Raw genomic sequence first — 23931 nt, 5'->3', positions numbered from 1 at the left:
ACTGCGAAATCCAGTTTACACGCGATTAAAATTTTCCACCAAAAGTGGCTCTTTTGTTGCCATACTCTCGCTCTGTTGGTCTTTATCGAAGTGGCCTGCATTTTGAGACGTTCTTTTCTATGTTGGTCATCTAATATATAAGAAAACTCTGTCGTGCCCACTATCAAAGGGTTAGATCTCGGGGCAGCTCGGCGTGCGGGCCGACTTGTGTGCCGTTAAATACATTCACTTGTGACCTGAATCAATGCGCCTGAGCGGCGCGAAACAGCCCCCTAAGAAGTGCGAAGCGCTCAGTTCTCGCATGCACGCTGACCAAATGACATGTGACAACCATGAAGACCGCCTCGAAAGTCAATAACGCCGGCGAAAAAGTCGAAAGCTCAGGACAGAAGGAAAAAGGCACCCCTTCTCATAATAATAAGCCAGTGCAAAAAGTTGGCCTAACACCGTTGTGGGAACAGGTTGGTGGAGTGCCCTCTTATTTATAGTCCCTTTTTTACTTTTTTTTATTGTAAAATATAAATTTTTAAAGCAAGAATTTTTGGTTAATAATATTTTTAGTTGTTAAAAAGCAAATATTTTGGGTCCACAGGTCACTCGGCTTGGCCACATTCCCGCTGAAACCGACGTTACTCTTGTTTTCTATGAAATCAGTGCTCGGTTGCGCCATGGGGAGTGGGAAGTGCGGCAACATGCTCTCAGGGTGCTTACAGACGTCGTCCCTGTGTTGGGACATCACCGTCTCGAGATTTGTTTGCCGTCTGTGTTATCGGAGCTCATCACTAATTTGGGACATCCCTCGGCCGCCGTCCGGAAGGGCGCTTCGAATACCCTGAGAGCCTGCATCAGGGAATCAGATTCGCCGGATGGCGTCCTCAGAACGGTCATTGCCAGAGCTAACAGTGACGACCGAAATGTTGCTCTTGGCGTCGTCATCCACCTTCCCCTGCTCCTGGACGACCGGGTGTCCATGCAGACAATGTCCATCATGATTGGCACAATTGCTAAGAAGTTGATTCAGATCTCTTTTCAAGAACACGCTCTCAAGTAATATTTCACAAGTTTTAATCAATTTTTCTATTATTTTCATGAAATTAAAAATAATGTTATATAATTTATCTACTTTATATGTTTTTTTTTTAAATGTTTGCGATTCTCTGATTAATTGCAGATCCCTGGTAAAAATTCGTCAAACAATTGGTGAACGGGATTTCAACCACATTCTTGCAAAGTGCAGCCCTCAATGTCTGCAGGATTTCAGCATACTTTGCCAAGTGTATGAAGTGTCGGACTACACGTCGAATCCCTTGGACCTTTCAGAACCCTTGGGGTTTTTGAGTGACGACCAGCCGGAGTTCAAAGAGTTCAGAGAGTTCAGGGAGTACAGTTCAGACGATACAGCATCCGATCCAAGCAGAAATCCTTGGAGTTCTCAAAGGGCTCCTTCGCCCAGTCCAACGCGTGCTGCTCCAAGCAGTGCTGTTCAACGCCCTTCTCAAAACAGCGCAGTCCAGCGCCCCGCTCAAAACAGCGCCGTGCAGCGCCCCGCTCCAAGCTCGTCAAGCAGCTCTGCTGAGCGTCCCATATCTGGTCGGTCAAGTTCCATGGACAATCCGAAGTCTCGGTCAGGCAGCGGAGTTGGAAGTGGAGCGAGCAGTAGTTTCAGCCAGCCCAGTTCAGACTATGAAGAAGATGGAATGTTTATAAGGGGAAAATCCGCCAGTTCACAAAGATCAAGAGTGGGCACAGGACGTCGTGTTCGTTTCGGAGGAGAAAGTGAGCTCAAGACACCGTCACCTATTGTAATCATGAATGATGACACAGTAAAAGAGAATGTTAGTCCAGCATTCAGGAGGAAAAGCATTCTAGAAGTGGAAAAGCAGCCACCTGTCAGTCACATACCTGTCAGGGTCAAGACGGATAATGGACCTTCGGTGAGAAAATAACAAAACAAATTTTAAAAGAATTTTTAGGAGTATTCTATTTTCCAGGTCAATCCTGTTCGGCCAAGGTCTAGATCTCAAGAACATCCGCTCAGTGCAAGATCAAATTCAATTGAAAATCAGCAAATTGAGGTGCCGCCGAGACCAGAAATAAGAGTTTCCTCCCCGACCATTATGGAGCAGCAATACAAACCCATGCCCCCAATTGAATCTCAGAAACAAACCGCATTAACTTCAAAAAATGTCCAAAATTCTCCTCCCTCTTCATCACCCCAGAAGTCGCCTTCAAAGAAGCCAATGCCGAAAAGAAAGAAGAACAACTCGAGAGGTAGGGAGTCGCCTATCCCTACTTTTGATGGGGGAGAATCTCTAACCGCAAGTTCTTCCGACTACGAGAGGGAAGAAGCAGCCAAGGCGCGTCAGGCACCCTCAGCCGCGGAGGACGCTTCTAGGGTGGCCTCTGCTTTGGCCTCTTTGGACGAAATCCAAAAGAAAGCAGCTGAAAACGCAAGTTGGGAAGACCTCAGCATTGTGGATAAATCCGTCATGGAGGATCTCAGAGACCGAGTGAGTACAGATTTTTGTATTTTGCCTCAATATAGTTTTACGGGATTAATTTTAATTTATGGTATCTTTGTTCCCAATTTGAGAGTCAGTAAAGCCAAGGCCAAATTTTGGTGGCGCGGCGTCGGCGCTTCATTTCTATTCAAATCACACCTCCGGTTAGGAAGCAATTAATTCTGCCGCTAGTTCAAGGTTTACTCTGTGTAGCAAATAATTCAGATGTGCACGGGGGCAGCGGAAGGAGCCACAGGCGAGAGCCTAGCGTGACCTTAGCTCTTGAAATTGCTTCTGCCTGCACTTCAAATTTGCAACGAAGAGTGTTCTTAATGTGCTCCAACTTTTAATTGAATCCCACTCTTTATTTTCTTTCATTTAAAATTCCTCTTTCTTGAAAGTGGAACAGCAAAATCAATATCTACTTAAAACTATCTAGTTTGTACATAAAAAATTTTATATAAAAATGCGGAAGTTGCTTTAGGTTACATACTTTTTGTATATTTTTATAATTACGTTGTGGCAAATAACGTTTTTTACTGCAGCACTCGGGTCACTTTGTGCAAAACGCAGAAAGACCATTTGGCGTGTAAAAGTGTTACACATTCAACCCCAACACCGTCGCCGCCGCTCCGCCGCTAATAATACAACACAAAATCCATTCCCCCAGTGGTCACTTTTCTTAGAGTGACCTCATTCGGCGCACTCTCGCACGCCACCTTATGCAAATGGGCATTTACCATGTAAGGCAAACACAAGTCCCTCAATCTCTATATTCTGCTTCTCGCGATCTGCCCTTACAATAATTCTCTGCTTGACCGAACGAAAATCGAGCGCACAAATGATTACACTAGTCTCGTCCGATTCGCCGCCCCCGCAGAAATTTTGTGTGCGCACCTTGTGGGGTATGCAAATTGCTCCGCACGAGTGGCGAGCGTGCTGCTTACTTTAATCATCGACCCCGTCCTTGCATCAAAAACTTGAAGCTATGAGCATACTTATGTGTTACTCGAGAAGAACTGCGCAATCCTTTATTACTTTATGATTTTACTTTATGGAGCGTAAAATTTGAATTATTCTGAGATAACAAACACTCGTTTTATGGAGTCTTCAATCCTTCTGGTACTTTAAGTTGCAAAAAATAGTTCAAGGCTGCCGTAAAGCTAAATTTACTATTTTTTTAATGTACATCGTTTTTACTCAGCATAGTAATACAAAACTTGATAATAATTTCAACTCATTAGGAAAATAACTCATTTAAAAAATTCAAAACCAAAAAATTGAGGAGCAATAAAAGTATAATTCTCTCATGACGATAGAGCCATAAAATAATTTTTTTATTATTTCACTATGTATGCTGATATATTTGCCATCCTATAAATTTTTATTTTAATCACAATAATTGAAGCAATAAATAAATTTATTTAATAACATGATATTGAATTGAATCCAAAATAAATATCTTTTTTAAACTTAGGATGACTGGCGTGCCAGAGTTCGAGGCGCACAACAACTCAAAGCGGCCCTTCGTAATTCTGGTGCCGTCGAACGCCTGAGAGCCCATCTGCCTGAATTTCTGACGTTCCTCGACTCAATGTTGGAAGACCACAGCCCACTGGTGGTGAGTGCCACCCTGGGTACTTTTGCCCGTCTGGCAGAGGCTTTGGGCAACAAACTGGGACCACACGTTCGACACATCTGCGGCTCCCTCTGCAGACCGGCAGCTTCTTCTCGGGCCGAAGTGAAGATGGAGGCGGCCCACGCAGCCAAGGCCCTGATGCAGGTTTTAGGGCCGCAGATGGTGATGGAGGCGCTGGCTGAAAACGTCAAAGCCCGAAATCATCGCCACCGAGAGGCATCACTCCAGCTGGTTATCCTCGGCCTGCTCACTTTTCCTAGTTCTGATTTTGACGCAATTGAAATTGCTAAAATTGTGGGTTTTTCTAGTTTGATTATATTTTAAAACTAATTTATTTTAATTCTTAAAGGTTATGCCATCACTAGCAGATGGCAAACGACGAGTTCGACAGGCTGCTTTGGAGTGCACAGCCGTTCTCGGACAATTCATCCACACCTCTGCTCTTCCAATCCACTTAGCTGACGAAAAACTTAGGACAAAGCAGTCCATCGACGCTTTGCACTCGGCAGTAAATGGACGCTTGGCGAGAAAAATTCTTCCTGTTCTTTCTTCCGAAGGACTCATCTTATACAGTGTTCAAGTTTCAAACGCAGCAGCTCGAGGATTATCAGGTTCGCCATTCGGTAATTTTAACTTTCATCTTGACGCAGAGATAATAATTTGAAAATTTTTTTAGGTGCAGATGTTGAGTGGATTTTGGCTGGAAGTGGATCAACAAGTGCAGGTTCTGCAAGATCGAGGGGTCAACTTTTCTCCGCAGCCCGAAGAGCAAGTAGCGAAGACTCCCTTCCTGAGGATACAAGACCCATTTCCTCCAACAGGCAAAAGTCAAGGTATATTCCAAGGCCGTACAATGCACCCTTGCTAATCGATATGGGCAGACAATGTAACAAGACATCCCACACAAATGACAACACTAGAAAGCGTCTGCCATGCCTTTTGATTAATGAAATGGCCCCCTGTAATTTAACTTTGGACTTCATAGAAACGATTTGCACTTTTTTTTATGCCTCTTCGTATCTTAAGAAATAAATCTAATCTTTAGATCACTGTTACTTGTTAAGCATGCTGCGTTGCCTGCTGGCCAGTTTTATTATTAGAGATATGAAAAAGGAAATCAGGCTAAGTGCGTGCAGGAGACTGTTGTAGATTTAGCCTTTTTTCTCATAGACATGCGACTTTTATTTGCGGCTGCCCCACATAATGCGCGTAGATCAAAGCCATGCAAATTGATTTTTTGACCAAAAATAAACAACTTAATGTTTTATTATTTTCCACAGCAAGGGCTCTAGGAGTCCAAGCAGGAAAAGAGTCAACAACCAGTTGACTTCGCCTGTCAAGGAATACCAATCGTTCCAAATGGAAGGGCCTCCGCCAAACTCGCCACCTCCAAAAGTAGAAATGCCAGAACCTAAAAACGTTAACACTGACAACGTCAACACAGATGTTCCTGATGACACCTGGGAATTGGTTCCCGTTGCAGCTTTAAAAGTAAGATTATCTTTCATATAATTTGAAATTTCTATAGGCTTTACTTTATGCAAATTACCCTCATTTGAGAATCGCATGAGGCAGAACACTTCTTCTAAAATGCAATCTGGTCTTTTCACACATAACGTCCTCGAAGCCGTAATCTTATAAAGGTTGCTTTATTAATAGTTGCAAAGCTACTTAGGCCCGGCCCGAAAGCAAATCGGGGTTAAAAGGGAAATAATTCATGAGACGCTGGCTAGACAGTAATTTATTCGTCAAATGCAGAATGCTCATTTTAGGAATTGTGATAAAATTAATAATATATGTAGCAACCTGCTCGCCAATGTTAATCGATATTTTTTCAATCATAAGTGATGTGTGCTAGCTCACTTGTATAATTTTGCCTCTTGTCAAAATTCCCCACGACACTTTCCGGTCACTTGATTGTGGGTCAGAGGGTCAGACCATAGGTAAATTACTTCCGCGTGCTGAGAAACACTGATTAATAAAAAGAATAAATGTTAAGTCGCGCCCAATATTTCCTTTAGAATGTCGCTGATAAAATTTTGATATACTGTGAACAGAGTGAAGTTTTTTTTTATCAAAATATATTATTTGTTGTAATAATTAAAAATGAAAAATTAATGTTTATTAACTATTATTTGAATTATAAATGTGTTGGTTAATTAATTTTTAGGTCTAATTAATTTCATATTTGAAACGATGCATTTTTTTCACAAATTTTTCAAATTCTGCGTAAATTCGATTTTTTTTTTGAACAGTTAAAAATTCCTTATTGACATAGCACAACAATGGTGGTTGAAATTTCAAAAATTGTCTTCCAAGAATCGAAAAAAATCATATTGTTGAGACTGGTTTTGACTATGCCTTTAAGAATTTTAAGGGAATTTGAATTCCTATGAAAATCGTTGAATTTCAACAATAAATTATGGGGGCCATAACTATAACGTTTTTTTTTCTGATTATGAAAATTTTTCAAATTAAGAACACGTTGTGTCCGTTGCAATACTATACATAACAAATGGTTTGAAAAAATTCTTTTAAAATATGAGAATTTTTCAAATTTTTAATTCTTTGATACTTATTATGACAAGTTTTAAATATTTTTGGTTCTAAAAATTGTAAAATAATTCACGGCGATCTAAAAAATTAGGCGCTTCTGGGTTTGAGGAAAAGGAATTTAATTTTCTTTCCAATCCATACAAGTCCAAATTCCTTAGCCATGTCGTCTTAACGTAGTCTCATCCATTCTGAAAAGGTCTCTAGCGCCTCTTTCTATTGTCTCTCTTCTTAATGGGCTTCTTGATTTTCCTCGGGTTCTTCTTGACCTTTTTTTACCTTCTCCTGGTCCTTTTTGACGTTTTTCCGCGGCTTCTTCATGGCCGGCTCCTCCGATTCAGTGAACCGAACCGGTCTCTTCGTTGGACGCTTACGAAGATCTCTTTTGCCGCTGGGTGATCTTTTCCTCGAGCCACTTGCGGAATTCTTCCTGGTGCGGTTGGAAGAACTCCTGCGGGAGCGCCCGCGACCAGAAAGGTTGCGGCTAGATTGGTTGCGGGGAGGACAAGTGAGACGAGAGCGACTTTTGGTGCGGCCGGGCTGGACAGCCACAACGGCAAGTTCTTCTTGCTGGACTTCAAGGCTCGGCTGATCCATGGTAATCGCAGTGAACTTTGCTCTCTTGAAGTTCAAATCGACAATGAGCGATTTTTTAAAACCGTTACGCCTTTTATATATAATTATGCCAACAATCTCTTAATTTGGTTTCAGTAATTCTCAATTGTTGAACGGCTTGTTATTTTCTTACGGTTTTTCGTTTACTTTTTAAAATCTTGCTAGCAAAAAACCTCCTAATATTAAAATATTCTTTTAAAAATTCATTCTGTTGCACATGTATATTGTATGATGAAAGGAAAAATTCAATCATGGTGTTTAAATTTAAATTTCGATTTTTCCCGTATGGGTTAGATTTAAATTCAAACACCTATAAAAATAAAAAAAAAATAAAAAATGAATCAACCCACATTTGTCAAATTCTTTAAATAAAAAATATCAATTCGTCAATGATATTAAGGAAAAAGAAAAAAAATTAAATGTATGTGCAAATAATAATAACTAGTGAGTAAAAAGTCTCATAGCCAATTATGTTTTTTTTTTTTTTTTTTTTTTAATTTTTTTAAATAAATCAAGAAACAGGTCTGCTTTTATTTTTTTGCTATTACGTCAGTGGCAGAAGTTTCTGGGAAAATGGTGAAAATTGCAAACGCTACGGTCATTGTCACTAGTGTTATTCGTTTTATTGATGGTTTTTCGCACGGCCTTGGTACCAACATCCTGCTTTGCCAACCCTTTGTGTTGAAGAATTGCGTTGCGCCCGCTCAAGAAATCACAGCGAAAGTTCGCCCGGCACGCTTTTCCAAATCATTCGAGAAACGAAAATCTGGCAGCAGCACTTTCCAGTGCGGACTTGCAAGCAGAAAGAAAGGGGATTTAAACATTAAAATACTGAATAGGAATATAGCGTGTCTGCACGAAGGGGTGGAAGGCCGGCGGGAGGGTGAATTCGTGACGAGCACCAAATCGCTCCCCCTTATCGACTTTTTCAAGCTGAACTTCAGTTGTGCCCTTTGGTCTGTGAAGCTCGGCAACTAAAAATTCGTGGCGAATTTTGAGTTTTGAGCAAAAATTTTGCGACTTCTTGAACCTAAGGGAGGCTAAGCGAAGGCCTGAGGGTGGTGCTGGTGCGAGGGGCGAGGGTGGAAAATCAGAAAACAGCACCATGCTGCTGTGCAGAATCGTTTCTTTCAAAGCTCTTCAGACACCATTGTTTTGTCAGGTAATATCATTTCTATTTCTGATATACGTTTTCAAGATTCAAGACAGCAAGCTTTGAAGGTTATATGCGTTGAAGCTGATTTTCCTCCGTTATATTTAGAATGCGCTGCGTAGTTTTGTTCAAAGCAGGTGCATTAGGAAAAATTTACCATGCGCATATTTGATATTTAATATCAATTCTGAAATCGATATCGCTTAAGTTTAGACGTGATTATTTAACAAAGGTTGTTTGATTTTTCTCTAAAGAGTATTTATTTCTCAATTCCGTGCTCAAAGTTGAACGTAAAAACAAAAAAAATATACTATTAAAATTGTAAATTTTAATTATTTTGTCTTTTAAATTTTTTTGAATATTTTGGTCATTCTTTTTATATAAATTAAAAACAAAAATATTTCAGAAGCTGTGTTTTAAAATAATTTTGTGGATCAATCTGAATGTGTATTAGTTTGAAAAAAAAAATACAATAGCGGCGCATTATTAATTTCAATTTTATCTTTCTTATTATTCAGATGAAGTGCTAGTTAAGCATTTACCGCAGTGCACAAGACAATGAGGGCAATTTACTATTGATTTCTCTCCAGCGACTCTTGTGAACTGTCCTAACTTGCTTCTTTGTTAATAAGTTAATGCATATCCACGACTTTGATGTGTTTCAGGACGATCAAAACAACTCTCGCTTACCAACAGAGGGACCTCTGTGGACGGCGGAGCTTGCCACTGACCCCAACCAGCCCCCTGATGGTAAATTAAAAAAAATCATTTTTAAACAGAATTATAATTTTAATGTTTATAATTGTTTTAAGTTAAAAATATTTTGTCATTGAAGGAAATTTACCGTGCATGATTTTATTTTTCATTATAACATGTGATCCTTTTAAATCAAAGTAAGAAAAACAACAATGTAAACATTTACAACTATAAATAAAATATTTTCTTTTTTGACAGTCATCATTGTTGCATGTGCACATAAAAAGCTTTTTCCCTGACTTTTTCTATCTATTTTGAAAACTTTATTAAAACATGTCGCACAGAGACGCTGAAAAGGTTCCTAAATTTTATCCTTTCCTATCAGGCCAAAACAGACCGATGTATCTTCGGCTCCTTCGCCGGCAGCCTGAGCAGCTCGTCAATCTGGACAAGGAGCGAGGTATGTTTTTGCTTGCCCTGAATTAATTAATCAGAGTGTTTATTGAAATCGGATGTAATTTGTGCTTTCAGGCTACATTTTGCTACCGAGCAAACAGCTAGCCTCGGCGCTTGGCAGATCTCCGGCGGAAGCCTCAGCTTCACCTAATCAGAGCCAGCCTTCCAACAACATGCCTCCTTCCCCTGCTTTCCACCAGACTAGAAGTCATCAGGAGCGAGTCTACGAAAGCAGAGGTATGAGAACTTATTTTAATTATAAAAACTATATTTTTTTCTAAAAATTTACTTGAATTGAAATTGAAAAGTAATTTTACTAAATTACTTTTCAATTTTAGGGGACTTTAATTTTATAAATGAAAGATCCTTGTTTATTTCTGAAGGTAATATGGAGCACCAGGAGGAACGTTTTTCACCTACCAGGGTATCGGTCAGTAACAACTACGCCAATCCAAGAGAGCGCCACAGAATGTCACCCCTAACACGAGAACAGCTAGGCAGCCCGCCATCCACTGCGAGCAGCTCTGACAATGGATATGGCGTAAGTTTTCAAAGTGATTCAATTAAATTTTTATATAGAGTTACTACAGAATTGGCGAATCTCGATATTTAAGATATTTTACATTAATCTCTTATTTTTTAGAGTCCATATCACAGGCATGGATCTATGAGAGGCCGAATGAAGGACAAGAAGGAGAGAAATTTGACTGAACCTGGGCCTAGTGGCCTCAACAAAAGGTGAGTGGCGATTTTTCCATTTTTTTAATTGTATAAAGTAAGGACAGTTAGAATAAGTAATTATTAATTTGAGGAAGAAATTTTTATGATCGTTTTTTGTTTGTTTTTTGCTTAAAATCTATATGCCAAAAATATTAGCAAAAAAAATAAGATTTTACTCGCAACACCTTAAAAATACACAGGAATTTAATTTAAAATTATAAGGCTTGCATAATTATTTTTTTCTTGCAAATTACACGTACAAGGAAAGTTGCTGCAAAATTCAATTTTTAATCAGAACATGCCAGATAATGCAGGTGCGCGAAGGGGTGGTTTGTGTGGCTGGCTAGCGGAGGGGAGGGTTGGTTTTAATCGACGTGCGTGACTTTCCTATTGGAACTGCAGTGCATGGAAATAAGCGGCGCCCTCGTGGTTTTGGTAGCACCAGGCGGCTTTGTAAGCCAGTAGCGTTTGGTTTGTTGTGCGCGTCACACTCCGCTGCCCACCGATGAACTTGTTCGGTTCCGATTGACGAAGAATTGCGCGCGGAATTTCGCAGGATGGGGTGCCAAATGTCGAAGAACTCGACGCGTGTCAAAGACTTGAGAATAGAGTCTCGCAAAGGCAGGATGGTTCTGCCAAAATGCTTCTTCCAGCCGCTAAGGTAAAATACACTCTCGCTCGGAAATGAGTTCTAATTTTTTAATAATTACTTTTTATTTCAAGTAATATTAATCAATATTATGTAGTGCAAATCTGCTGTTAACTTTATAAATTTAATTTATTAATCTGCATTCCTTGTAAATTCTTTTTGCTCATCTATAATATTTGGGAATATATATTTTTTTTAATTAAAGAAGGGTTATATTTATTTTAAGCATAATTTTATTGTAAAAATTGGAGCGGGAAAGAACCACAAAGAACTTAATAAACAGTAGTCAACACAAAAAGTTAAACGTTTGTTGTTCGTTCCCCGCCGTACAATTAAAACAACGCTCGATTAAAAAAAAACAGCGTAAAAGCATATCGAGCTGAGGCCACATAGGACACCCCTATCATTTTTGGATTTTTCCTGATCGTGTGTCGCGCAAAGGATAAATAAATAATGTAGTACCTGAAAGCAGAACACAAAAGAAATAATGCACAAAGACTCTATTGATCGACCGCAATATATCTTTGTTTGATGGCGTTTAATCTGCACTGTCCTGCTTTGAAAGACAAAAATTAAAGCGTCTCGAAGCCCAATTTTTATTCGGAAAGACGGTTTGATGGAAATCGATGCATTTAATTCAGATGTAAAAGGGTCGCGCTTGAGGCACATTCGCTCTCGATCCGTCGTCTCGTTTTCCTTTCCGTGTGTCGCCTCTCAAGGTGAGAAAAGACGAAAAACCATCCAAGCGATGTCTACTTTTAGACCAGGCGCTATGCATGAAATGCACTCGCAGCGGAATCTTGGGAATGGGCTTTGGAAAAGTCATTAGCGGAGACGAGGTTTGCCTTGCTTGAATTCTACAAAGGTGCCGTGATTGGAATTCATTAAAGCTGGGCAATTCTACTTTGAACTGGAGATTTAAAAATAATTCAAATTAGTTTCTCAAAATAATGACTATAGGAAAACATTGAAACGAAAATGACTTGAATTAAAAGCAATGCAAATTAAAATCAAACTTTAAAGGTAATATCGTAATATGAGTTAATTAAAAAATTTCAATTTATAATACTTTTTTTTAACCTCACAAAATTAATTTTGTTTATTAGTTGTTAAATATCAATACTAATCCTTGCCCATAGTAATTTTTTACGCAATCCATTTTTTTTTAAACTAGGTCATTTTTTTCCGATTTGACCCACGCAATGACAACACCTTCCTTTGCAATTTTATCAGGCGTTGAACTCGCGGATTGTGAGCTCAACTATAAACTTTATTTTGCGTGCTCTCTTGTATTTGGGCTGTGGATAATTTATTCATACGCCTGCTTGAACGCTGGTGTTTTGCGTGCTAAGCCGTTCCTTCCTCATCTGGTTCATGCCTTGTTGGCTTCAATTGCCAGCCTCTCTCGCACAGCTTTTTATACTTCTTATATAAATAGTGTTGGGTTCCTTTTCCACAATTCGACGCGTTGTCATATCAGCGAGAAACTGGGTCGTTTTTATTTTATGATGTTTTATAATTAGCTGCTGGCTTTCGAATAGATTATGAGTGGAGAATTTATGCACCGAAAAAATTTAATCAAATAATTCTAGACACTTGCGCAAATGTGAATGAAAATTGATGATAAATACCTACTAGTAAAATGGCTTCACCGTGATGTACAATTTATCAAATGGATTTTTTCAGCAAAAGCCTTGGAAGGTTTGGGCGTTGCCAAAGCGGATATTTGTTTAGTGATTAAATTAGGCTGATGAAATCAAATAATATCCGCTGCGCTAATACCCTCAGCTTTATGAGGAATAGCATAAATATAGTTAATACTAATTAATTTTTATTTATATTACTTATTTAACGGTACTATTAGAATATATTTAATAGAAATGTGTATTTATTAGTCAGTTACAGAAGAATTTAAATAACCCAAAAATTATAATATTTTTATTTAATCCTCATCTATATATAAAGCTGATCTGTGCACTTATGTGAATTTGACATCAATGAAGAATCATTTTCTAAATAGTGTAAAGGTTGAAAACGTTTTAATTTGGTTTTCATTTCTTAATTATCACCCAGTTATTTTTTAAATCAATGGAAGAAATAATAAAATAACAGATCAAGATATTTCAGCAAATATATATTTAAAACTTTTGTCCGCTTATTTATATCAACGTTTAAAGAAACAATTTTTTAAGAACACGTACATGTTCACAGCATAATATTTTTTCCGAATTTTACAAAATTGATTATAAATATATTTTAGTAAATTTTCATGAAAAAAATCGAGTGACTCTGTTGTGTAATATTTTTAATTGAGCTTTTTCACTCCAGCTTAAAATGGAGTTGAAAACAAGTCTAACCAGACTGAGAGGTCATTGACACTGCTCTTTAATTAAAATTTTACCACTTGAGTGCGTTCAAGAGTGCGTTTTAATTTCGATTGCAACTTCCGTGGCACGCTCGTGTGCATTATGAAACTTGTCTATATATTTCTTTTCCAATCTTCTCATAGAAAATAAAAACAAAGCAGGCGTAGCAAGAGAATAAATCAAAAGCACAAGCAAGTCGGGGTAATTTCGCATAATCCCACACGATGCACAATCGTAATTGAGAGTTTCCCCTTCTTCTTGGCGCCGCAAAAGGCGAAAGAGGCTGGGAATAGGTTTCTCGTTCTCACACGTATTGCTTCGCTTTTCTCATTCAGTCTCGAAGGTGTGCAGTGAATGAGTACAACTTTTTGATGTTTGTGGTGTCAATAATTTTTTAATAGTTTCTCTGAAAAATGCTGGAGCTTGAAGATTCTGGACTTCTTTATGAGGCTTTTAAACCGCAATTTAATTCTACAATTTTAGATGAAATGAGGTGTTTTATCTTTTATTTTATTATTGAACGTTCTTTAACAAAAGTGCTTAAAATTTATTATTATTTAATTATTCATGAAATATATATTTTACAGTACATTGATAAGTTTTGATTAGTATTTTGTGTTGTGCTTAATGAATATATTACGGAATAATTATTATTTATTTTTAACTTGCTTTAGATTAATTTTTCTCTGCTTCTCTATTTATTTAGTTTCTATGCTCAGGTTATCTTTATCAACAGTTACAATGTATAAATGAATGAATTAAACGGCGTATTTCTTTTTATCAAAAGAATGGAATAAGAAATAATTTTAATTAGGTTTCTGTAATTTAGGTAAAATTTGTATATTTTATTCAATCAAAAGGTTTATTCTAATTGTAAGATTTTGTGGGTATAAAAGCTTTGATTGTCAGATTTGAAAAATTTCAACATGGCAAATATTTTAAGACTTTATTCTCCAACATGTACCCATGTAATTTTATTTTTGTGTCGGGTGAATTTGTCGGAATTTGTCACTCGTTTTGGTCTGGTTTTACTGCAACCAGAGCTAAAGCTTTTGTGCAATCCTGAGAATTTTTGTTTGCCATTCCGCAGGCAAGCAAATAAGTACCAAAACTTGAATATTTATATATGACGCAAGATATTCATTAGAAAAAATATTACGCCCGAATATTTTAAGACATAATTTCGTCATGATGATATACAGTGTAGAAATCTAAATTTATTTAAACATACTTCATTATATAATCTTTTGTTTCAGAGGTGAAAGCCCCAAACGAGAGGAGCGAGGTGTGGCGACGAATCAGTCTTCACCAAGCAAGAGGTCACCAGTGAATAACAATGTTCTCAGCAACAACAACAACAATTTTCACCAAACTCAGTCTGCTCCTGGAGCTATTCCCTATGATCATGCTGCTTACACTTTAGATAATGGTAATTTTATATTCAAATATGCAAATTTAAAAAAAAAACTATTTTTTCTATTTCTTTGTTAACTGTAAAGTCAATTAACTACAATTAATTCATTCTTTGTTAGTTTTTACGAACAAATATCCTTTATTATCAGTGCCTGAGGTGGAAAACAAGCAGGAGTCTCGTAGGTCGTCAGCCCACTCTTCGGTCGCCCGCTCTGGTGACTCAGCAATTGGCTCCATTGGCTCGGCGCAAACACCTCCAACTGCACAGTATTTCGATCCCTTCGAGACACCTCTTCCCTACAGCACCAGAAACTTGGCGGGTCCATATTTCAACCAGGACTCGTTCACAGCTCCAGCTTCGCCTCAACGCAATCAACCACCACAGCAAGAAGTGGCGCCTAAGGCAACTCCAGTGGCGAGTCCGGCGCCTCCAGCCAGTGTGCACAGCAGCCCTCGTCGATCGCTGGCGCCGTCCCCAGAAAGGTCGAATTCACCACCGATCAGACCACAAGCAGTAAGTTTTCTGTCCGTTTAAGTTTCGGAAGATTTTTTATAAAAATTGTACAATAAATATTAAGAGATAAAAATAGAATAAATTTATAGCATTTAATGAATTAAAGATAAAGTTAAATTTAAAATATATATAATTTATTCCATTAATTATTATTATTATTTAATTTTAGAGCTCTCCAATTCCTTTGCACCAACAGCACCTTCAGGCTGCTCAAGCAAACTATCAGAATGCACAACAAGAATTTGAGAACCCGGCTGAGAGGCCTTTGCCTCAGCCCGTCGAGCTCACTGAGCAACCCATGGCTCCTGTAGAGGCGGTTGCCTTCGCAGTCCCGATGGTTCCTAAATCCAGGCCTCCAAGAAGCGTCTCCACACAGTAAACTAATCATAATGTTCATTAGTAAATTTCCATTCAATTTGTGTTTAATTATCTTTAGTATTCCTCGGCGTGCGGTGAAAAGCTCAAATTTGAACAGAGGTGTCAGGAACAGTTCGGCCCACAGCTCAAGCTCCTCTCTCATGGATGATATTCCTCCGACTCCATTCAGAAGGCCCCATGATGTTTTCAACACATGCAAAATACAGCTGGACAGTGCTGATTGGTACATAATCAATTAATAAAACAAATTTAACTTTAATCTTGTAATATAGGATGACCATCAATAAAGCTTTAAAGACTCTGAACTACTTGGTTGAGCATCATTCAGATGTCATCGCCATTGAAATCCACTCCACTGTGGCTTCTGTCGTAACCCAAATCAAGAACTTGAGGTCCCAGGTGTCACGCACTGCGTGCCAGGTGGCCGGAAACATGGCCATCCATATGAAGAGAACTCTGGAAAATGTGAGTTACTAAAATTTGTGTGGAATGAATTTGAGCTTAAAAAGAAATCCAAATATAAGGAGGTTGAAGAGTTGGTGGCTCCTCTCCTGCACCGCTCGGCGGACACAACAAAGTTCCACCGCACGGACTGCAACGCTGCGCTGGACAAGATAATGCAGAATGTGTCGCCCATGAAAACCCTTCCAGCAGTCATCTCCCAGGGAGCCAGGTGGGAAAGAAAGCTCTGGCGTTCAAGTCTCCGGCAGGGTCTAAATTGTTATTTTTCTAGCCACAAGAATGCTGTTGTCAGAACTACAACGGCTCGGCTCCTTTGTGATCAGGTCAACAGAATGGGCGCCGAAAAGGTGATGAATTACATCAGCAAGGATGTGCGCGTCAAATTGCTCAGGACGATTGCCAACCTGCTGACTGAAGGCAGCCAAGAAACCCGGTAAGTTTTTTTTTTCTAAAAAAATTATATATAAACTTTTTTAATGGAAAATGTTTTAGTGATTGGGCTAAGAAGGCCATGCAGCCTTTAGTGCACCATGACCTTTTTGATGGTTACCTGGAGCAGGCTGTGTCTCCGAGCATACTCCGAGCAATCGACAAGACGCTCAAGGTCCTCAAGGGCAGGGTTCCACAAAAGAAGTGAACATTTCCGGCTGATTTGTGGAATTATTTTTTAGATGAATAAGTCAAATAGCAAAATCTAAATTGTGAAGTCTTTTTTAATGTCTGATTTGAATAATAATTTTACTTCTATACATGTGTAGATCACCACAACAAGTTTTTTATAAAGGTAATTGTGATTATTAAATTTAAAAACTCTGTATTCAGTATAAATATTAAATTAAAATAAAATAATAAATAAAAGAAATTATGTTTATGGCTATTCCCAGGTGAAAATCAATAGTACCATTTGGTATTACGAAAATTATATTAGTTTCATTCTAAGTATTATACCTATTATACCCATTTAATTTATACATAATTCATAGTACTGGTCCTAAATGATTCATAAATCATGGTACTTTAAACAAAGTTTTGTTTTTAATTTAAAATAAATTTATATAATTATATATGTTTCATTATTTGTACGTGTCCAACTCAAGTTTTGTTAAACTAAGAATCTGAAGAAAAAGAACTTAAATTTTAAGATACATAATACTTACTGGTACTATTGATTTTCACCTGGATTCAATAATAATGACTCACTATCAATGGCATAATTACTCTAGTCACAATGTGACAAACAAGTAAGAAACTAAAAATTTGACTCTTCAATAATATCAAAATTTATAGTGGAGATTTTTTATTCAAAATTATTATTTTATTAAGGCAGTTTCCATGATCCATGATTATTATATTTTGGGAAGAGAGCAAAATGGATATTTTTATTTAGCATACCAAGGATTTTCATTTTTCAAAGAGTGTGGAAAAAATACAGTATGTATTAATTTGGAACCATTTAAGTGTGTGGCGCCCTTGTGTGCAAAATTGTTCAGTTGGCACTCATTGCCAATTGCCAACTGCCCTTTGTTATGTTAATTCTCTCCATTTGTTTTTGTTCATTGTTGCCAAGAGCAACCGCGCCTATCTCAATTCGCGCGTTCTTCGCCCCCGATTTCAACCTTTTAATTAGGGGTAAGTTAGTTCACTCTATGTTTAAAATAATCTTCATTTATTTCTCTTCAAATTGATGCATAATTTGTTAGTCATTCGCTAGATTTTAATTGTATATTTTTAAATCAGAAAAAGACTTATGCGCAGGAAGAATTTTAAAGAAAAAGAGAATTTTTTTATGAATTTTAAATTTTATTTTATAATTATGAGACTCTTTGCCACATCTTTCAACAATGCCAATTATTGACCTCAACAAGCAAAACAGAACAAGCAATACAAAACATGCACATTTAAAAAGCAACAAGCGAAATAAACAATAATTGACAACGACTCCATTGATTGAACCGTTGAGATTTAAATTTAAAATGTCGATTTTAAAAAGGAAGGTACCTCGATCCTGAGAAGATTCAAAAAATTATCTCCGAGGAGCTCATCAAGGTTGCCTGTTCCTCAATCCTTGAAATTCAAGAACCGCCAGATGCCACCTCCATTGAACAGGATGCCGTTGCCATCATCAACGATCTTCTCCGCAATGTTCACTTTATGAATAGAAAGCGAGTGAAGACCGATGGCACCGAATTCTGCGGGTGTGTATAAATTTTATTTGAATATTTACGCGAAAACCTCCTGTACGTGTATAACCACACAAAAAGGCATGATTATGCTGATGAGTGCGCGAGGGCTGGAAGCGCGGGTGATTTTGCGCCTTAAGCCTTAAATTGCACTCACTTTTAGCAGATACGCTCCATTGCTTTATAATATCAGAGCAGCGCTATTTTGAGAAATGTCAGATACTTTCAATGAGCGACGGATTCCAATAATTACTTTTTGGGGCAACAGGGGAAAGGTGTAAATTTTGGACGTTTTTATGCCGTGAATTGGCGGTCGCGAATCGGTGGGTCAGTGGCCGTTTTTTCTTTAAGATTTTCCACAATCCGGAGAGCAGGCGTTTTTTTCTCCTATTGATAATTACATATTTTGTAGAGAAAAACCAGACTTAGAATTTATTATTTCAATCTAATGTGTATTAAATGATTTCAGCTTGATCAACACATCCAACTTTTGCTTCGCTAATTCTGGTCTTCAGTTGCTCTACTGCCTGAACCCATTCTTCAGGAAATCAAGAGTATGCAAGTTGGAAGCCTCCCACTAGATCAAGTCCAGAAAGCTGCTCTTCTCGATAATACAAAGTGTTGCTAAACACTTCAACTGCAATAGTGACACTGATGACGAGGTTCAAAGATTCCACATCAGCATGGCTGCTGCATTTGGGCGCCAGGAGGACATGGCAGAATTTATACCTGCATTTTTCAAGCTGAAGGGCTGCACTCACATGCTTTTAAAGCTGTGCATGAGGTGACATATTTTTAATTTCAAAAATTCAGGAGAAATTTACAAAAAAAAAAAAAAAACAGGTGTTGGAAAGGCTATGACCTGGAGGAAGGAGTAATCAAAATCAGCCCCGTTCAATCTGCAGCAACACTCGGCGAAATCCTTAAGGACACATTTGAAAATTCATCCTGCTGCCGAGGCTTCAAATTAAAGGCAGTTTTGATATTTATGGCGATTTATGGTACTATTGATTTTCACCTGGGCTCAATAATAATGACTCACTACGATGGCATAATCTAGTTGCAATGTGACAAACGAGTAAAAAACTTAAAATTGTTACTCTTCAATAATATCAAAATTAGAGGAGACTTTATTCAAATTTATTTAATAAAGGTAGTTTCTACGATTATTATATTTTGGGAAGAGAGCAAATTGTTTATTTTTATTTAGCATACCAAGGATTTTCATTGTCTCAGGTGGGAGGTGTGGTTCAAAATCATACCATCATTCTATGGTACTTATAAGAAACACTTTATTTACAATTATTACACTTTGAACAAAAGTTGATCATATGGTAAACAGATTTTTATACACAATAATATCCATCTCTTATTCCAATTAACAAATTGATACATCTTCTGTACATTAAATAAGTTTTGTGACTTGATATAGCTTACAAAATGTACAAACTTTTCTTAAATTTATTTTATAGATAATGCGGGCAAAAGGATCGATTTTAGATTTCACGAATTTTCCATCCGTTTTTGGAAATATAAAAAAGTATATAATTTTTACTTTTTGCCTGATGTAGTGTTAAGCTCTCTTTATTTTGATGTGCTGTGTAGAAAACATTAGGCTAAACAACTAGAGAATAATCAAAATAGGCGCAAGAGTATTGTTCGCGTCAAAAGGCAATTTTAGCATTGATTTTTTGTTATGTAAAATTAAAACACGCAAATAGCAATATGCAGTCTGTGGGTTTTGGGAAATCAGAAGGTGATCAAATTGGAATGAATCTTCACATTTTTTTTAATTCAATTCAGTATTGATGAAAGCCACAATTATTTGCACATTAAGTGTGACGGGGGTCATAAGATTATTATATTATAAAATGTTTTTTTTTTCTTTTCGTTTTTCTTTCGTGTATTATTGATCATTTTTGGTAGGGTATTTGGGTAGAATATTTTATTTTCCATACTAAACTACTCTAATAGACATTATACAGGTTAGTACCTACATGGAGGGTATTTTAATATCAAAAATTGGCATCTGATCATTGAGTTAATCCATTAAAAATATCCATAAACTGAATCATATATATAGAAATAAATAAATTATATTAAAAAAAAGGGGGAAATAAATAGTTTCCTTGCATCGAGGGAGGGGGTTTGATTGAAATAAATTAAAATAAGAAGAGATTCTCCTTTTTTTCTACACAAATGTATAACAACCATAATTTAATTTATGCTAGATCACCCCTTCTACTACCAATCAACTGAGGGTGTTCGCATTTTGTTTCTGGCGCAGCTGGGAAAAAGCCTCCACCACCCTGTGGGGCCTGTGTTGGTCGAGGCCGTGGCTTTCTTGCCGTTTCCAGCCGGGGGTTGTTCTTGAGAAGCAGGGGGTGGGTTTGCTTCAACCCCTTCGTTGGACTCGTGGCTGGACGCCAAGCTAGAGCACTCCGAGTCCCTCTGGACGCTTTCGTAACCTGAGCTCTCGCAGTGGACCGTGGACGAGGCGCCTCTCTTGCTGCTGCCGGTGACGCCTGTGGCTTGGTGTGATGGAGACTTGGACGTGCGGGTGACGATGATGACCGAGTCGAGACCACTGTCGTAACCCTCGCTGCTGGGAGCGCGGTTTGTCTTTTGCTTCTTGCTGCCCTGCGACTTTTGAGGAGATTTTCCTGGACTTCTCCGGGCGCCTGCGAAGAGGCGAGTTAGGCGGGGAGTTTTGTTGCCCCCGGAGGCGGCGGGTGTGGAACTGGGCAGGCTGCTCGTGATCACAGCACTTTCGTCGTCATCCGATTTTCCAGTGACAGTTCGCTCCTGCAAAATTAAATTTGTTTATCATTTTACTGAATTAATTACTATCAATGAGGTTTATGATGATAGAGATTCAAAAAGTTGTTCTCAAATTCAATCCAGATACGATAATTTTTTATTTAAAAATGTAGAAAAGCTGATTAAAATTATCAATCCCTGAATCGTCTTCAATGTTTCAGCACAAGGATATTGCTGGAAACTTATTAAAACGTCAAAACATGTTACAAACAATTTATGAAATTAATTTTATAATTTTTGTTCAGTTCTTTAAAATGTAATTATTTTTTGCAAGCTAATTTTTCGTGTTTGATTAGGGCTCTCTAATCATTCTTATAGTCAATTTTATTTAATCTCTTATGTTTTTTTTTTTATTACTAGGTCCATATTTCAAGTGATTTTTTCAATAGAAGTGTAGAATTAGAAACTATAATCATTTAAATTTTAATTAAAGTTTGTGAACGAATTTGGTAAAATTAAATATTTTCCATATTGATGTAAAGAAAACAAACCTCTTGAGCTTCCACTAGTTCGTCCTCATGATCGGACGCAGCTCCATTTCCAGGAAACCTCGTCCTGACCTCCTCCTGCTTGTCCAGGTTCGGATTTGATGCGCCATCAGGGTGCCTCAGGGAAGCAATGCTGCTGTTGGGCAGCACTTTAGGCAGCTTCAATGGCTGGTCTGCCTCAGGAACTGTGGGCTCGACACCCGAGTTGTACCACGATTTGCTCTGGTTCTCTTGGAGGTGCTGCGAGCACAGGTGGGACCCTTCGACAGCCAGCGAGGGGTACCAAAGACCCCGACTCATCACCTGTCGACAGGCCAGACACATTTTGGAGTCGGGGGCGGCGGCGGAGGTGGTTGTCGAGGTTGTTGAGCCGTACAGCATGTCGTTGATGGTGATGGCCTGACATCGCGACGGACCTTTGCTTGCACTGTCTAGACCACCGGGGTTTTTGTACAGCTCATGCAGTTTGGAAATGTGGTCCATTTTGCGCGGAAACATGATTTTGTCTGTGGTTGAGGTTGCTGAAACCAGCAGATCTTCAGACAGGACCGAGTGACTGCCTGGGATGCCACGGTCCAGGTCAGTGGTTACTGATAACGAGTCTGGAATATTATAAATTTTCATAAGAATGTGATAATTATTGCAGTAAATTTGTGTGGAAAATGTGTAATTTTTTAAATTGCCGAAGTTTAGGAAAAAATAAACACAGTATGTTTAGTAAAAAAAATATTTATTATATTGTTTCCGGCTTTTAAAAGTATGAAATTCAATTCATTAAAAATTATGAATTTAACATTTTTTTGTTATATTTTAATAAATATTTAAGAGGTGTTAAATTTACTCCTTTCCATATAATTAAATTTTTGCATAAATAACTTTTTTATTACCTGTGAATGTTGAAACTATAGTCAGGTTTTCTTGGCTCAAAACTCTGAGTGGATGCTCTTCCCCTTCGGCGTCACTTTCAGGCATATAAAATTCTCCCATACACAGCGCTATGTCCTCCTCAGTCACCTAATATTTAAAAATAATTAAAACCTAATGGTGAATTTAGCTTTTTATATTTACCTGAAGGCAGCAGTCTTGCATTGGCACAGGCTCGAGTGGCTCTTCGACTTCAATTATTTCGATATCGTCCACCCCTCCTACATCGGCGTCAGCTCCCATTGTCCGCCTCCTCTCTTCGAGAATTTTCAGTTTCAGTTCGTAATTGTTCACAGAAGCTTCTGAAACACAAAATGGAAAAATGTTTTAAAAACCGATCGCCGTTTATTTTTATCATTGGATAAATATCAGAGACGAATATATTCTCAAGGCGCCCCTTTTAGGAAAAAGAGCAAGTCCCCTCGTAACGACGACGACGCAATATTTCACTCGCGCAGGGTGTGCCGGCCGGTCACTGCAGGGTCAACGCACAATTCTTTCTTTTTATGTGAGCAGGGGTAAATCTAATATTTTGATAACAAGCGGACACGGCATAAAAGTAACACGTTTTTTACATTAAATTTTATCACAGTGAAGTGACGCGTCGAAACAATAAATCAGGCGAATTGAAAGCAAAAAATTAAACGTGTCAGTTATCTCCGTCGTATAATCATCTTTTTATAGTAATAGAGTGGGTGTCGTCATTAATCAAAGAGCCGAAAAAATATACATTTAATCTCTCCGCACATGGAATTTTCATTTATTTTTTTCTGGAGCCGACGGCGCGTTTTGATTTTGTCTGTTCGCGGTGAAAGGAATTTTCCGTGTGCGTGCGACGGTGGAAAAATATTCTCGGCATAACGGACGGAATGCTGCCCGCGGCGATAACTGCTTTGATACGACAAACAAAACAATTTCATCTCGTGTGCGCGCTCTTTCAGGAAATATTTATGGAACGGTGTGCGCTGCTGGAAAATCCAAGCCTTTGTGTATTTTTGTACCTGTTGGTCAAAGCATTTATTGCTCAATTTGGAAAATATTGACTTTGCGAGAACATCAGTCATGTCTAACCAAAACAAGGAAGCCTGAATTTTATGATAATATCACTAAAATAATTACAAAATGTACATATTTATTGTCTTTGTGAGGATAATGATTATAATTTTTTTATGACTTATCCTATTTTTCTTCATCCTAAAAACTAATTCAATTAAATATCGCTCCGTATGTGTTTAAGCAAATTGCGTTTGCTGTGTATTTATTATTATTTTTTAACCTCTATAACTACAGGCTTTTCCTCATTAAAAATTGTAATATCAGGAGTTTTTTAAAATTCAAGATTCTACAAAAACATTGTAAGTAAAATTAACGCTACTTAATCTCTTCTTTCTACGTTTTTGTTCA

At 37.9% G+C, this 23931-nt stretch overlaps 2 protein-coding genes and 1 long non-coding RNA gene across 6 annotated transcripts in view; 2 read left to right on the top strand and 1 right to left on the bottom strand.

Moving 5' to 3' along the window:
- Nucleotides 1–186: 186 nt before the first annotated feature.
- Nucleotides 187–16977, top strand: LOC132196481 (uncharacterized). Of its 3 annotated transcripts, none has more exons than XM_059619171.1 (21): nucleotides 187–461; nucleotides 593–1047; nucleotides 1172–1934; nucleotides 1992–2510; nucleotides 3979–4434; nucleotides 4490–4751; nucleotides 4817–4973; nucleotides 5421–5631; nucleotides 9127–9211; nucleotides 9543–9617; nucleotides 9689–9850; nucleotides 9997–10154; nucleotides 10257–10351; nucleotides 14605–14777; nucleotides 14911–15275; nucleotides 15445–15650; nucleotides 15712–15876; nucleotides 15926–16118; nucleotides 16178–16326; nucleotides 16387–16548; nucleotides 16608–16977. In XM_059619171.1, the coding sequence occupies exons 1-21, from the start codon at nucleotides 333–335 to the stop codon at nucleotides 16750–16752; spliced, it is 5085 nt and encodes a 1694-aa protein (XP_059475154.1). In that variant the 5' UTR covers nucleotides 187–332; the 3' UTR covers nucleotides 16753–16977. The 3 variants fall into 3 exon arrangements, with proteins under 3 accessions (XP_059475154.1, XP_059475155.1, XP_059475153.1); XM_059619172.1 differs by having other exon boundaries at nucleotides 4490–4763; nucleotides 15472–15650; XM_059619170.1 differs by having other exon boundaries at nucleotides 4490–4763.
- A 657-nt stretch (nucleotides 16978–17634) lies between these two features.
- LOC132197076 (uncharacterized) lies at nucleotides 17635–19478 on the top strand. The gene is made up of 4 exons (XR_009441815.1): nucleotides 17635–17744; nucleotides 18106–18310; nucleotides 18765–19079; nucleotides 19139–19478. It is a non-coding gene; the product is annotated as an uncharacterized LOC132197076 (long non-coding RNA).
- Nucleotides 19479–19568: 90 nt separating this feature from the next.
- LOC132197074 (kinesin-like protein CG14535) overlaps nucleotides 19569–23931 on the bottom strand; it is a 215579-nt gene continuing 211216 nt past the window's right edge. For both annotated transcript variants that reach the window (XM_059620122.1, XM_059620123.1), the window contains 4 exons: nucleotides 22672–22829; nucleotides 22491–22617; nucleotides 21607–22205; nucleotides 19569–21100 (listed from right to left, as the gene is read on the bottom strand). In XM_059620122.1, the coding sequence (XP_059476105.1) occupies nucleotides 20540–21100; nucleotides 21607–22205; nucleotides 22491–22617; nucleotides 22672–22829 (1445 nt within the window). In that variant the 3' untranslated portion in view covers nucleotides 19569–20539. The remainder of the gene's footprint in view (nucleotides 21101–21606; nucleotides 22206–22490; nucleotides 22618–22671; nucleotides 22830–23931) is intronic.

This window comes from Neocloeon triangulifer, unplaced genomic scaffold (assembly GCF_031216515.1).
Source record: "Neocloeon triangulifer isolate White Clay Creek 2 clone unplaced genomic scaffold, ASM3121651v1 ptg000012l, whole genome shotgun sequence".
NCBI lineage: Eukaryota > Metazoa > Arthropoda > Insecta > Ephemeroptera > Baetidae > Neocloeon > Neocloeon triangulifer.
The sequence above is the reverse complement of the archived record's forward strand: the minus strand, read 5'-3'. Positions and strand labels throughout refer to the sequence as shown.

Coding starts and splice junctions, on each gene's coding strand:
- LOC132196481 (XM_059619170.1), top strand. CDS start 333: ATGAAGACCGCCTCGAAAGTCAATAACGCCGGCGAAAAAGTCGAAAGC. Junction 1,048..1,171: donor TTTCAAGAACACGCTCTCAA/GTAATATTTCAC, acceptor GATTAATTGCAG/ATCCCTGGTAAAAATTCGTC. Junction 10,155..10,256: donor GCTCTGACAATGGATATGGC/GTAAGTTTTCAA, acceptor CTTATTTTTTAG/AGTCCATATCACAGGCATGG.